Genomic DNA, 13640 nt, shown 5'->3' with positions numbered 1-13640 from the left:
TCTTGGAACTTTAGTTTCGGAGATATAAATTTAATCGGACCTTTTTAAGAAAATTAATTTTATTTTTCAGAAACTATTTGAAACAGAGTTTACCAAAAATGCTTTTTATATCTACTAGTGGGTAAATGAATTTGTGGATATATTACGACTTTTCTTGGAACTTTAGTTTCGGAGATATAAATTTAATCGGACCTTTTTAAGAAAATTAATTTTATTTTTCAGAAACTATTTGAGACAGAGTTTACCAAAAATGCTTTTTATATCTACTAGTTTGTAAATGAATTTGTAGATATATTACGACTTTTCTTGGAACTTTAGTTTCGGAGATATAAATTTAATAGGACCTTTTTAAGAAAATTAATTTTATTTTTCAGAAACTATTTGAGACAGAGTTTACCAAAAATGCTTTTTATATCTACTAGTGGGTAAATGAATTTGTAGATATATTACGACTTTTCGTGGAACTTTAGTTTCGGAGATATAAATTTAATCGGACCTCCAGTTCCAAGGGGGTGAAACCACCCCTCACATATTACAATATTTTTTATTTAAAAAACGGTAAAGTTTCCGAAAAAACGCTTAAATACGTATATTTTATTTTGTTTTTTTACATATTTTAAGACTTTTTAAAAGTGTATACAGGGTGTTTCGAAAAATCTGGTCATTCATTAATCACGATCCTGCTTAAAGCGCTTGACGTAAAAAGCTGATTTTTGAAAAACAGATTGACTTTAGGGTGTAGAGGTTCGATAAGAAGGGATTTTTCGAAACTCGTTTTTCGGAAAAACTCTTAAACAAGTATATTTTATTTTGTTGTTTTACATATTTTAAGATTTTTTAAAAATGTATACCTACAGGGTGTTTCATAAAATATGACCATTGAGTAATCACGATTCTCCTTAAACTTCTTGACGTTTAAAGCTGATTTTTGGCAAACGGATTGACTGTGAATCTCAAATTCCAAGAGGGTGAAATAAACGCCCCTCAAATATTACAATATTTGTTATTTAAAAAACGGTTAGTCTTTCGGGAAAACGCTTGGACACGTATAATTTATTTTGTTTTTTTACATATTTTTAAATTTTTTAAAAAAATCATACAGGCTGTTCCAAAAAGTTGGGTAATTGATTAACCACGATTCTGCTCAAACTGCCAAAATATAATAATATCGCCATATTGTTTTTTCTCATGCTGACATAAACGTGAGAAAATTTTATCCAGTATATATGTTAATGGCAATTCTTGCTTTGCTTTATCATCGCCATTACAAATGATTAATTCGACGCGAACGAAGTCGCGGGTACACGCTAGTATCATATAAATTGTGTAATGTAATAAATTGATGGATGAAGTTTGTCTTATTAGAGCATTTAAATAATAGCTTATTTTCAAAAGTTTTTTTATAATTAATAATTGTATTTTCAACTTTTTAGTTTTCTCTTAATCATTACAGTTGGGGGTTGGAACCTTTGGTGTTACACAGCAAAATAAAAAGCATCATCAGCAGATGATTAAACTCTAATCATCTGCTGATGATGCTAACATGGTTAGCGAAACGCACGTTCAGTGTAAAAGTAAAAGTGTTTTGGTGTATTGTGGTGATTTAGTATTTTTATTTTGCTTTCTCTTAATCGGTGCATTTTTATAAATGCATCATTATTGAAATACGTGATGATCGTATCGAACGATTGAAAAAAAAACGGCGTCGAAGACGGCTGGGGAATGACAATCGATAATAATTTTGGCAAGGTCAAGCTCTAGACGTCATGTACTTGGCCCGTATTCTTCTTTATTTTTTACTGCCAGTTGGTCTTAAGAAGGTTGTAATTTATTTTTATATTGAGTAAAAACGATTTTAAATAGTGTAGTTTAAAATTCGAGAAAAACAATATTTTAGAAATGGGTTTGTGTCTAGAAACGTTTTTATTAATAATTAATTTTTATTATAAATGTCTATTATTTAGTAATAAGGAACAAAATACTAAAATTTTTGTCTGTATTTCTCGAGGTATTTCTGGTTCCAGAAGCTTTACCGCAGTTTTTTTTTTAATATTTATTGTTGAGATCTATGCTATGATCTCTCTAATACAAATACCTTTAAAGATCTAATAATAAATCTATACAAAATACCTTTAAAGATCTAAAATAAATCTATACAAATACCTTTAAAGAATAAACAGCAGTGACGGCTTGTCAGGGTAGGCAAGGTAGGCAGCGCCTACCCTAAGATTTTGGCAGAATTTAAGCGATTTATTACATTACATCATTTACTAAAGTAAACGCCATGAATGTTTGGGAGTGATTCATCGGTCGCTACCATGTGAACTAATCTGTTCAAGGTCACATGAAACTTAATTCCAGTGCCGATATATATAATAATCGATATATAATCTGTTGTAATTTGTTGTTTTAACTGTCAAAGTCTTGTCAAAACATATATTTGTTTATAAATATAAACTGGAATGCCCCATTGATCGCACTGCAAGCACACCAATGGACTGACGCTCAAAAACAAATCAATCAAAGAAACGCGATATAGTATCGTCTTTGTCAATCACGCTAACATTTTAGAATAAGTAGGAGGAGCGCAGGCAGATGATTAGACCGGGCCTTTAAAAACCTACGTCTGCGGTAAAAATTTACGTTTTTGATGTAAAAATGATAGGGCGCGTGTCGATTCTAACTTCATCATGCGATGAATCACTCCCAAACATTCGTGGCGTTTACTATATTAATGTTGCCAATACATAAAAATACTGTTAATATACGGAAGTGTGTTTTAATAATCAATATTATTTTAATATTTGTGGTCTTGTATATTAACGATATTAACATATTCACTACCGCTGGCGTACGCTGACCGCTGACTGTGCCGCTGCGATAGAAAACAAAATAATTTTGACCGTTGGAGTGCCTTTGTTCGGCGATTTCTACATCGCCTACTATCAGAGTCGATGCACGACGTACGGCAGTCTTCTGTCTCTGTCTAACTCATTGTGCGGTAGCGACGCGACGTAAGTCGGAGTTGTATCATATTAAGGCGGGGCTTAGGCGAAATCTCCGGTCGCCTTCGCATGAAGTCGTGGAGGCTCGGTAGGCTTAGATGTTAAGGGGATATTCCGGATATTTCATAAGGAGATATATCACATTTCGTTAAGGGGATATTTCATATGATTCATTATACGTAGCATTTAAAACTTTTACATGAAAATTCCAAAAACATTTTTGGGCTTGTTCGAAATTATTAAAAATAATATAACCGGTTGTATTTCAGAACACGCCACAGAAATAAAAGAGTCCGAAATAAAAAAGCGCCGTTATTTTATTCGGTACAACAGATATTACAGAAAAGTCTCTGTGCTATTTCAATCCGATATGTTAATAAAAGTCAAATATCTTTGCGAATTCTATTTTATGAAATATTAGATAACATTGTTATACATTTAGAAATAAGGTTTGCAGATAGGTACACGTATGTCTCAATTATTTTTATTTATCTCTTGCGCATCCGAAATTTAAAGAATCCTATAAAAAGTTGTGTTATGTTTTTAACCCAGAGATAACATATATTTACAAACTGGGCAGGGTATTATGTAAATAGGGGGGGGGGAGGGCAAAATAAACGCAATTAAAATTTTGTCGCCTACCCAGTCACACGGGTCACGAGCCGCCACTGATATACGCAATGAGAGGATTTATGTTCCGGTATTGGAAAGACAAAAATCGAAAGTGTATAGTTTGAGGACAAAGTTCATCCTTATTTAGTAAATGGATTTAATACACATGCGCCGAAATGCTGTTCTCCTATTGGTCGAATGGTTTGAATTTTTTGAACTCAATTGATTTTTGGTCCAATTTTTGTTTCATTTCTTTTCAGCAAATACTCGTACGTTAAATTTTAGAGTCTTCTTTAAAGGTATGTATTTGCTGCATGACGGTGGTGTTATAAAACCCTTTTAATCGTTTTTAGTCCTTTTTATGATCGAAAAAGAACGGGGTCAGTAGGGTTTCCAAATTTAGGGATCGGGATCCCATTTTGAAATCCTGTAATCGCAGAACCCCTGCATTGACTATCAGAATGAGAAATTTAATCTAAAGAAATACAGGTACATAATATATCAAAAAGAAAATGAGAAAAGAGCTTTAAGTATTAAAATGGACAAAACAAAGTAACATTCATATTCAGTATGTAAAAAAATACAATTCTTGTTGCTAAACAAAATATAATATAGCAAACACGAAAATATATTTTTTCCATTTACATTTTTCAAGATTTTCGGGTTCCCGGGATTTCGGGAATAAATATACACCAGGATCCCGGAATTCCGGTTTGGAAACCTTGGGCGTCAGCGATGGCTATGAATGAAAATCACGGTCATTTTATATGTAAAACTAGCGTGTACCCGCGACTTCGTTCGCGTCGAATTAATCATTTGTAATGGCGATGATAAAGCAAAGCAAGAATTTCCATTAACATACATACTGGATAAAATTTTCTCACGTTTATGTCAGTATGAGAAAAAACAATATGGCGATATTATTATATTTTGGAAGTTTGAGCAGAATCGTGGTTAATCAATTACCCAACTTTTTGGAACACCCTGTACGATTTTTTTTAAAAATTTCAAAATATGTAAAAAAACAAAATAAATTATACGTGTCCAAGCGTTTTCCCGAAAGACTAACCGTTTTTTAAATAACAAATATTGTAATATTTGAGGGGCGTTTATTTCACCTTCTTGGAATTTGAGATTCGAGAAACCTACCTTATCGAACCTCTACACCCCACAGTCAATCCGTTTCCCAAAAATCAGCTTTAAATGTCAAGAAGTTTAAGCAGAATCGTGATTACTCAATGGTCATATTTTATGAAACACCCTGTAGGTATAAATCCGAAAAACTCACCGGTTTTTAAATAAAAAATATTCTAATATTTGTTTCACCCCCTTAGAATTCGAGTTTCGAAAAATCCCTTCTTATCGAACCTCTACACCCTAAAGTCAATCCGTTTTTCAAAAATCAGCTTTTTACGTCAAGCGCTTTAAGCAGGATCGTGATTAATGAATGACCAGATTTTTCAAAACACCCTGTATACACTTTTAAAAAAACTTAAAATATGTAAAAAAACAAAATAAAATATACGTGTTTAAACGTTTTTTCGGAAACTTTACCGTTTTTTAAATAAAAAATATTGTAATATGTGAGGGGTGGTTTGGAACTGGAATTTCGAAAAATCCCTTCTTATCGAACCTCTACACCCTAGAATCAACCTGTTTGCCAAAATTGAGCTTCTTACGTTGAGTGGTTTGAGCAGGATCGTGATTAATCAGTGAGTCAGTCACTTAAGGATTTTATATATTAGTACAGATTATATGGGGAATGTCATCGATCGTCATTTCCAAGCCAAATGGACGCCGTTTTTTTCGATCATGCGGTACTAGATTGGCAGAAATGGAAAATATATAAAAATAAAGTAGGTAGGTATTATAATATAAAAATATATTTAATATTATTCAAGAAAAAATACAATAAAGAATTCTCGTCAAAGCAGCAGCCATTTTTAATGATATTGGTCTCGGGAGTTCTTAAAGTTTAGAGAAACCTCTTCAGTCCTGAGTGAAGTGTTTTGATCTGATCTTCCGTTAAGTTTCTCAGAGGTGGCCTTGCTAAACCAACGTTAATTGGAGTAACGAAATTCATGGCTGCCTTCATAGTTGGAACCCAAGCACCTACAACGATCCAAAATTAATATTTTATTTTGCTAAAATCGTCTAGTATGTCTATAGCTACGTTATAGTATATCCAGTGAGAGAATACCATACAATACAAAGTTGGCTTGGAAATGAAAACCGCTATCATTTTATATGTAAAATTATACAGGGTATGAAGAGTAATAACTTTTAGTCCGTACCGTCCGTACCTGATGTATACCGCTACTGAGTAAAAAAATATTAATTTACGACATTTTTTTACGTAAAAAAGGTCTCTTTGGAAAAATCGCTACGAGTAATGGTTCTTCAGATATATATATATATATATATATATATATATATATATATATATATATATATATATATATATATATATATATATATATATATATGCTACAGTAAGGGTTCTATATATATATATATATATATATATATATACGTTATATTATATATATATATATATATTATCATTTTCTTTCTGAAATCTTAGCGAAGAAAATATATCCAAATTGGTTTCCACACACATAACACAAACATATCAATAAAGTCGTCACAATTTTTGCACAGAGACATACACATTTAATGGATTTTACAACACTTAAGTGTTGTAAAATTTCAGAAAGAAAATGATAAGTTGTAATAAGTAAACAATCTACGTTCAAGTAATAAATTTTGATAAAGATCCTACCAGGTCGAAACGTCATGAAATATATATATATAAAAATAATATATTTTATATATATATTTTTACCTGACCTAAAGCCAAGAAAAATTATAATAAAATATATATATTGAGAGGTCACAGAATATATATATATATATATATATATATATATATATATATATATATATATATATATATATATATATATATATATATATATATATATATATATATATATATATATATATACTATGCTACGAGTAAGGGTTCTTGGAATCGAAATTATCAATACCTGCAATCACTGACATAAATTAAACATGTTGACTAAATATAGTTTATTAGACTGAAATCATAGATTTGAAATGTTTTTGTGCCAAAAGTTCAACAGAAACTGTTTTATCATCATTTCTTCGCAGAAAAATTTATGATTAATTTAAAAAAATATTTTTTTTATTTAAATCAAATAATAACTATCTACTCAACGTATTTATTTTTTGCCAATAATGACATGTATTGACTATTTCCATTCTAAATATCTTGAGAATGGTTACTCATAGCGATTTTCACAAAGAGACATATTTTACGTAAAAAGTCACGGAAATGTATATTTATTTCACTCAGTACTTTTATACAGGTACGGACGAAAAGTTATTACTCTTCAAAACAGTTAAAACACATGTAGGTGACACCCCCTACAAATAAGAGTCATATTGAGTTCAAAATCAAATTTCTTATGTCAAAAAACTCGCAGATACTAATTTTCATCCAAATATTGACGTTATTTCGGAAATTATTTGGAAAAAAATCGAAATGAAAATGAAACTAAGCATTTTAGGACATACATTTATACGATTTTAATACTTATTTTTATGTCAGCATAGCAGCAAAATGTGCTGCCGAAGTCTCCGCAATACAGTTCGGACCACCCTGTATAGTGAATATCACCCATCGTCATCCCCAAACTAACATGACGCCGACATTACCAACCTGACATTATTAAAATTACTTGAAATAAATAATCTACTTTTGAATTAACATTTAACAAACAACAACCATTTCTATCATATACAGGGTGAGTTTCCTACGATGTTCTCTATGGGTATCTCGGAAACTACTGGAGATAGAGAGTCGGTTAAATGGGGAAAGGCAGTTTTGTGGGGTCATAAATATGCGCCTTTCAGATTTTTGAAAAAGTTCATGGCTTACTAGATATTTCGAAAAAAAACAAATTTTGGCTATTTTAAAAATTGTCCGTAATTCCATTATAAGCTATTTTAGACAAAAAGTTTTCAGATAAAAGTTGTAGATAATCACATCCTTAGTGAGACTGTGTTCTCTGTTTTTTTCTAAAGCCTGTCATTTTTGACATATGACACAAACATAGGTTTGTTAAAATAGAAACCATAGTTGGCCATGACTTCATAAAAAGCGCCATTTTTTAAGCTTTTTAGTGATGTAAGCTATAATATCTTTTCTTCGAAAAATTACTGAGTTACAGCCAATTCTTATCATTTTTAAACAATTTCACTTAGTTAGCCATGGAAACAAGTTCAATCGCCGTTGTTCTCAGAAATGTGAAGCTGTCACATCCAAACTTTGTAAATTAAAATAAACAAAAATTGTAAATATTGTTACGTTTTTGGTTTGGTTTGGTTTGGTTTGTTCGTGTGGATAGAAAGTCACAATTTATTTAAACACAATTTATTTACACTAAGTAACAAACAATAACGATTAAAAAAAAGACTTAAAGAACTATTTATAACTTATTTACAATTTATCTAACTATTTATCTAAAAGGAAATAGGAATTAAAAAAAAAGGAATTAGCGCGGCGATTGCAACTGTACGCGTCGACCGGTTGCTTTTCTCTGTCCTCTTCCGGCTTCAGGCCCCGGCTTATATAGGAGAGAAACAGACAATCCAGATTTGTCTCGAGAATTCTTAGCCGCGTTCTTAGAACGTCGTCGAGCGTATGAGTCGTAGCAGAGTGGCCAGGCCTAAGGCCGAGTTCACACGGGTCCGCAACAATATGAATTTTTCAAATGAGGAAAAGCGTGTAGATACTCGCGCATCAATAAAGTGGTTCCAACATGACTTTCATTATGACACACCACCCAATATTTATATCATAATTATACAAACGCAGGGATAGGAAGAGGTGGACTAATTACATGGGCCTCCCCGATCACCTGACCTATCCATGTTATAATTTTTTTATGCGGTATAGTTAACAATAAGGGTTACAAAAGAACTTATGAATTAAGAGAGGCGCTCGAAGTGGCGGTACGAGAAAAGTTTAATTAAGTCGACCGGTCCTTCTGTAGGAATAGTGTTACATTTTTCGTCGGTTCCGTGTGGATAGAAAGTCACAATTTATTTAAACACAATTCATTTAACACTAATTAACAAACAATAACGATTAAAAAAACTTAAAGAACTATTATAACTTATTGTTACGTTTTTCGTCGGTTCCGTGTGGATAGAAAGTCACAATTTATTTAAACACTATTTATTTAACACTAATTAACAAAAACAATAACGATAAAAGACTTATAGAACTATTTACAAACGATTTATAACTAAGAATTTATTTTTAATTTTCGCGCGTCAACTGCACTGGTATATTTATAACTGCCCTCTGTAGGCCACCGCCGCCGGCTTTTATACCGACAGGTAAAGAACTCTAGAATTGTCCATAGATCGTTAGGTGCGTAGAGAAGGTTTTCGAATGTTCTCGTATGTACTAGTCCATTCCAGTGGGACTCGATTTTTCTCGAACGAATGAATCATTGCGGTGTCTATGCGATGTTAAGGTCATCCGAGGGCGGGCCATATTGTGGAGGTTAGGTCGAGTCCACACCGGCTCGCAACACTGCCCCCTTCTTGGGGCACATGCTCGTCCCGATGTATACGGTGAATGAAAGTATTTGGTAAACCTGGCTCCCTGGTACATTGCGAAGTCTGGTAGATATAGCAGTCTACAGTTTTCTCCTCCCGATCTCAGCTTTGGGTTGTAGCAGCAAACGAGGATCTCGATTCCCCCGTAAATCTGAACAAGACTTCAATCATGTTCCGGATTGTACGCCAACTCAAACCATCGAGTCCACACGCCAGCTTCGGAATGGCTAATCGTGCAATGTTGTTGTTTAGCAGGGCTTCTCTCAGTTCAATCAGGGCTCTTCCATAGATTAGAGATAAGTCGGCTTACTCGGGGACCATTCCTTTGGTGACCAGGTAGAAGATGTGCCTTGCTTGACCATGCCTTGTCGGTTAGCCTCAAGACGCTTCCAACCTCTGATCCTGTCGGCGTAGTTCTCCGACACGCCCAAACTTCATTGAACGTCGCAGCGATTCCTCTGAACATCCGGCAAATCTCGAGCCACAATGAGCGAGCGAATAATCAGGAGGCACGGAAAAGAGGTCTCGTTGATCTTCTTTTGGTTACGCCATAGGGCGAGCCTTCTCACTGCTGTTGTATCGGGCCATGAAATCGTCAAAAGACATCTCCTTCCGAATCAGGGGATCTGCAGGTTCTCACGGTCCCAGCACGATCTTCTATTTCGCCTTGGTAGGGCTCAAACGGTTGAAATGGACTACCCTCGGTTTTCCTTTTTGGCAAATTTTCTGATACGGTATACGACATCATTAATCCTATCCATGACTTCGTATGGCCCCTTCCCACGAGGATTGTGAAGCTTTCGGAGATAACCCACGACGTCTCTGCGGGTTGTATAGCCACACCAACTTCCCTGGTTGGTATCCTCCATGTTCAGCTTGGATGTCGTAGTGTTCCTTCATTCGATCACTAGCACTTTGAATATTGAGGCGGACTCTCTGATGAATGTCGTCCATCCTTTGACGTAGGGTGTGGACATAATCTTCTCCGGTGACTTCTTCTCCCGGTCGGCAACCAAATTTCAGATCACAGAGTAGACGCACTTCCCGTCCCATAACGATGCTGGCTGGAGTTTGCCCTGTAGATTCTTGGACGGATGAACGGTAGGCCAACAGGAACAGGTGAAGAAATTTGTCCCAGTCTCTTTGGTGGTCAGAGACTACTTTGGCCAGATAACGGTTTATAGTTCTGTTCATGCGTTCAACCATCCCATCGGATTGTGGATGTAGAGCAGTCGTCCTGGTCTTGCGGATGTTCAGGACTTCACAGACGCCTTGTGTAAGAGCGAGTAAGAAAAATATAATATTTTTTTTTGTTTATATAGCATAATATATGAATGGTGTTAATATCAATTTAATATTCAAACAACATAAACAAAAGAAGCTAAACTCACCTTAGATGCCGGGACACTTGTGTAATGCTCTCACTTCTATGATCACGCAATTTGCAATCTATAAAAATAAAATATACTTGAGCATCACTGAAAACGCAATATGATCACATCACCATAATCGAGTATATAAAATAGTTAAATATTTTAATATTGTTTCGTAGCTAAGCGACAAGGCGTCTGTCCCACGCACAAAAGGGATGGCCACAAAGCGACATAGCTTAATATTGTTGTTCCGCAGCTAAGCGACAAGGCGTCTTTCCCACGCACAAAAGGGATGGCCACAAAGCGACATAGCTTAATATTGTTGTTCCGCAGCTAAGCGACAAGGCACTTTTCCCACGCTCAAAAGGGATGGCGCCACAAAGCGACATAGCATAATATTGTTTTTCCGCAGCTGCTGACAAGGCGTCTTTCCCACGCTCAAAAGGGGGATTACAAAGCGACATAGCTTTTATTATTGTTGTTCCGCAGCTAAGCGACAAGGCGTCTTTCCCACGCACAAAAAGGGATGGTCACAAAGCGACATAGCTTATTATTGTTGTTCCGCAGCTAAGCGACAAGGCGTCTTTCCCACGCTCAAAAGGGATGGCCACAAAGCGACATAGCTTATTATTGTTGTTCCGCAGCTAAGCGACAAGGCGTCTTTCCCACGCACAAAAGGGATGGCCACAAAACCACATAGCTTATTATTGTTGTTCCGCAGCTAAGCGACAAGGCGTCTTTCCCACGCACAAAAGGGATGGCCACAAAGCGACATAGCTTATTATTGTTGTTCCGCAGCTAAGCGACAAGGCGTCTTTCCCACGCACAAAAGGGATGGCCACAAAGCGACATAGCTTAATATTGTTGTTAAACAATTTGGGTCATACGTTAAAATATAAAACACTCCAAAATAATAATACTAAACACCATTTGATAATTTGCCAGGTACTATAAATCACACCCAATAAATATTACTAAAATACTCTTTGATAAATAGCTGTCCATTACGTATCTATAATAAATAACACTAAAACACTCTTTGATAAACATCTATCTTTCAACTAAACAATATTAAAATGCCCTTTGATAAATACTTGTCTACTATAAAACACACACACACAAAAAATAGTACTAAAATACCCTTCTATCTACTACTAAAGCTCAGTGGATAACTGTTAACTAAATAATATTAAACTACTCTCATACAAATCCTTAGTTATGCCCGTGAGTGAACAAAATACACTCACCTGTATAATACTTCATTCCTTCTATTCAGTCCCAGAAATATTTTCCACACAATTATAATCTGAATTTAATATTTTGGATAAATGGCGACGTCAGTCAAAATAATCATCAACAATGCAAACCGCATCGTCTAGAAACGACATTTTATACATGCGGTCAAGAAAAGTCAATTAGAGATTCAAATAAAATATTATTTCTTAAAATATAACACAATTTAATATAAACAATTTTTAACGGAAAAACAAGACTCTTACACTTGGAACAGATTGACTCAAAGTTTCTTCCCCTGATCTGAATAAAGCCCATGGGAACACCAAACCTGCAGATCCATTCTTTAACAAGGGCATCAGCAATCGTGGACGCTTCTGATTTGGCAACGCGTAGGCCTCGACCCATTTGCTGAAGTAATCCAATACTACCACAATGGGGATTTGTTGCCATCGTTCGTCTCCGGAAAGGACCAGCCACGTCGATCGCTATTCGTTCGAAGGGACTACCAACATTGTACTGGCGCATAGGGGCTTTTACCACGCTTTTGTGGCCCATTAATGGCTGCGCAAATGTCACATTTCTTACACCAGGCTCCCTCACATCTTCTTTGCAGTTCACCCAGTAGAACCGTTCACGCAGCTTGCCAAGTGTCTTGGTATCACCCAAGATGTCCACCGCTGGTTCCATTGTGAACTTCCGCCAAGACTTCCGGGACCCTCTTCTTTGGAATGACGATCTGCCTTCTCTTCTCTCTTGTCCCTCTGGTCTCTCAATCACGGCGAAGTAATCCGTTATCTATTACCAATGAATTCAGCTGGGACCAGTACGATTTTCACGTTCGGCGAATATCTGCAAAACTTCCTCCCACGTTGGTCTCTGGTCCGCGTTTTTCCAGTTAATCACCAAGCCCAACTCTGGATCACTGATTTGGTCATTTGCAAGATCTTCGGTTTGCCAACTATCAACCACAGTCAAGTCCTTAAGACTTTCACTTCTTTCTCTCCTTTGCAACGTGATTTCCCATCTGTCCACAATTCCAAACAGCGAATTGGTCCCCCTTCTTGCTCATATACTGATCCAGTACTTTCCGCACAATCCTTTCCACTTTGGAATCGTCGGAACTCTCCCCTCAACAGCCCGTACAACCTTAGAGACCTAGAGCATCTCTTTCGCGGCCTCAAATTCCAGGGCACGTGCTAGGCGTCTCCCCAAATGCGTTGGATGAGCTTAAAAGAAGTGTTTGCCTTGTCTCGTTGTCACGTAAACCATCAATAAAAGCCTGTACTGTTAAGCGCTCCATAACATTTTCGGCATAGCAGGGTACGCAAGGCGAACGAGGCGGCCACAGCGTCGGCTTCAAACTCCTGCAGAGACTCATTTGACTTTTTGAATGCGATCTTTAGCTGGGAATGATAGACATGTCCCAAAATGAGCTTGGCTGTACCTCATTTCTAAATGTCGTACCAATTGCTGATAATCTCCCTGTTCCGATGGTGACAATGTCTGCAGAATATCAGTCGCATCTCTCGCAGTGCGACAGTCAAAGCGCGGTAGCCTTTTTCAGCGATTGTCCATCTGTTCGCTCTCGCAGCCGCCTCAAACTGGCAAAAAATAATTGGCCCAAGAGGTTTTTCAGTCAAACTGTGAGGCTTAATAACTGACTTTGAGATATACTTATTTTCTGACTAGTTTCGGTGCCTCCGATGTTTTTTGACATTTTGGTGAATTGGCCTTTTCTATTTCTTGTTTTAAAATTTCG

General features: G+C 35.8%; 1 protein-coding gene across 1 annotated transcript in view; it reads right to left on the bottom strand.

Moving 5' to 3' along the window:
• Positions 1–5474: 5474 nt before the first annotated feature.
• The window catches only part of LOC115889118 (N-acetylneuraminate lyase-like), a 45430-nt gene continuing 37264 nt past the window's right edge, over positions 5475–13640 (bottom strand). Inside the window, exon 7 of the mRNA XM_030909052.1 lies at positions 5475–5729. Coding sequence (XP_030764912.1) covers positions 5593–5729 — 137 coding nt within the window. The 3' untranslated portion in view covers positions 5475–5592. The remainder of the gene's footprint in view (positions 5730–13640) is intronic.

The sequence above is a fragment of the Sitophilus oryzae genome, unplaced genomic scaffold (assembly GCF_002938485.1).
Source record: "Sitophilus oryzae breed Bouriz unplaced genomic scaffold, Soryzae_2.0 scaffold_810_pilon_pilon, whole genome shotgun sequence".
NCBI classification, from domain to species: Eukaryota; Metazoa; Arthropoda; class Insecta; order Coleoptera; family Curculionidae; genus Sitophilus; species Sitophilus oryzae.
This window is presented reverse-complemented; position numbering and strand designations above follow the sequence as displayed.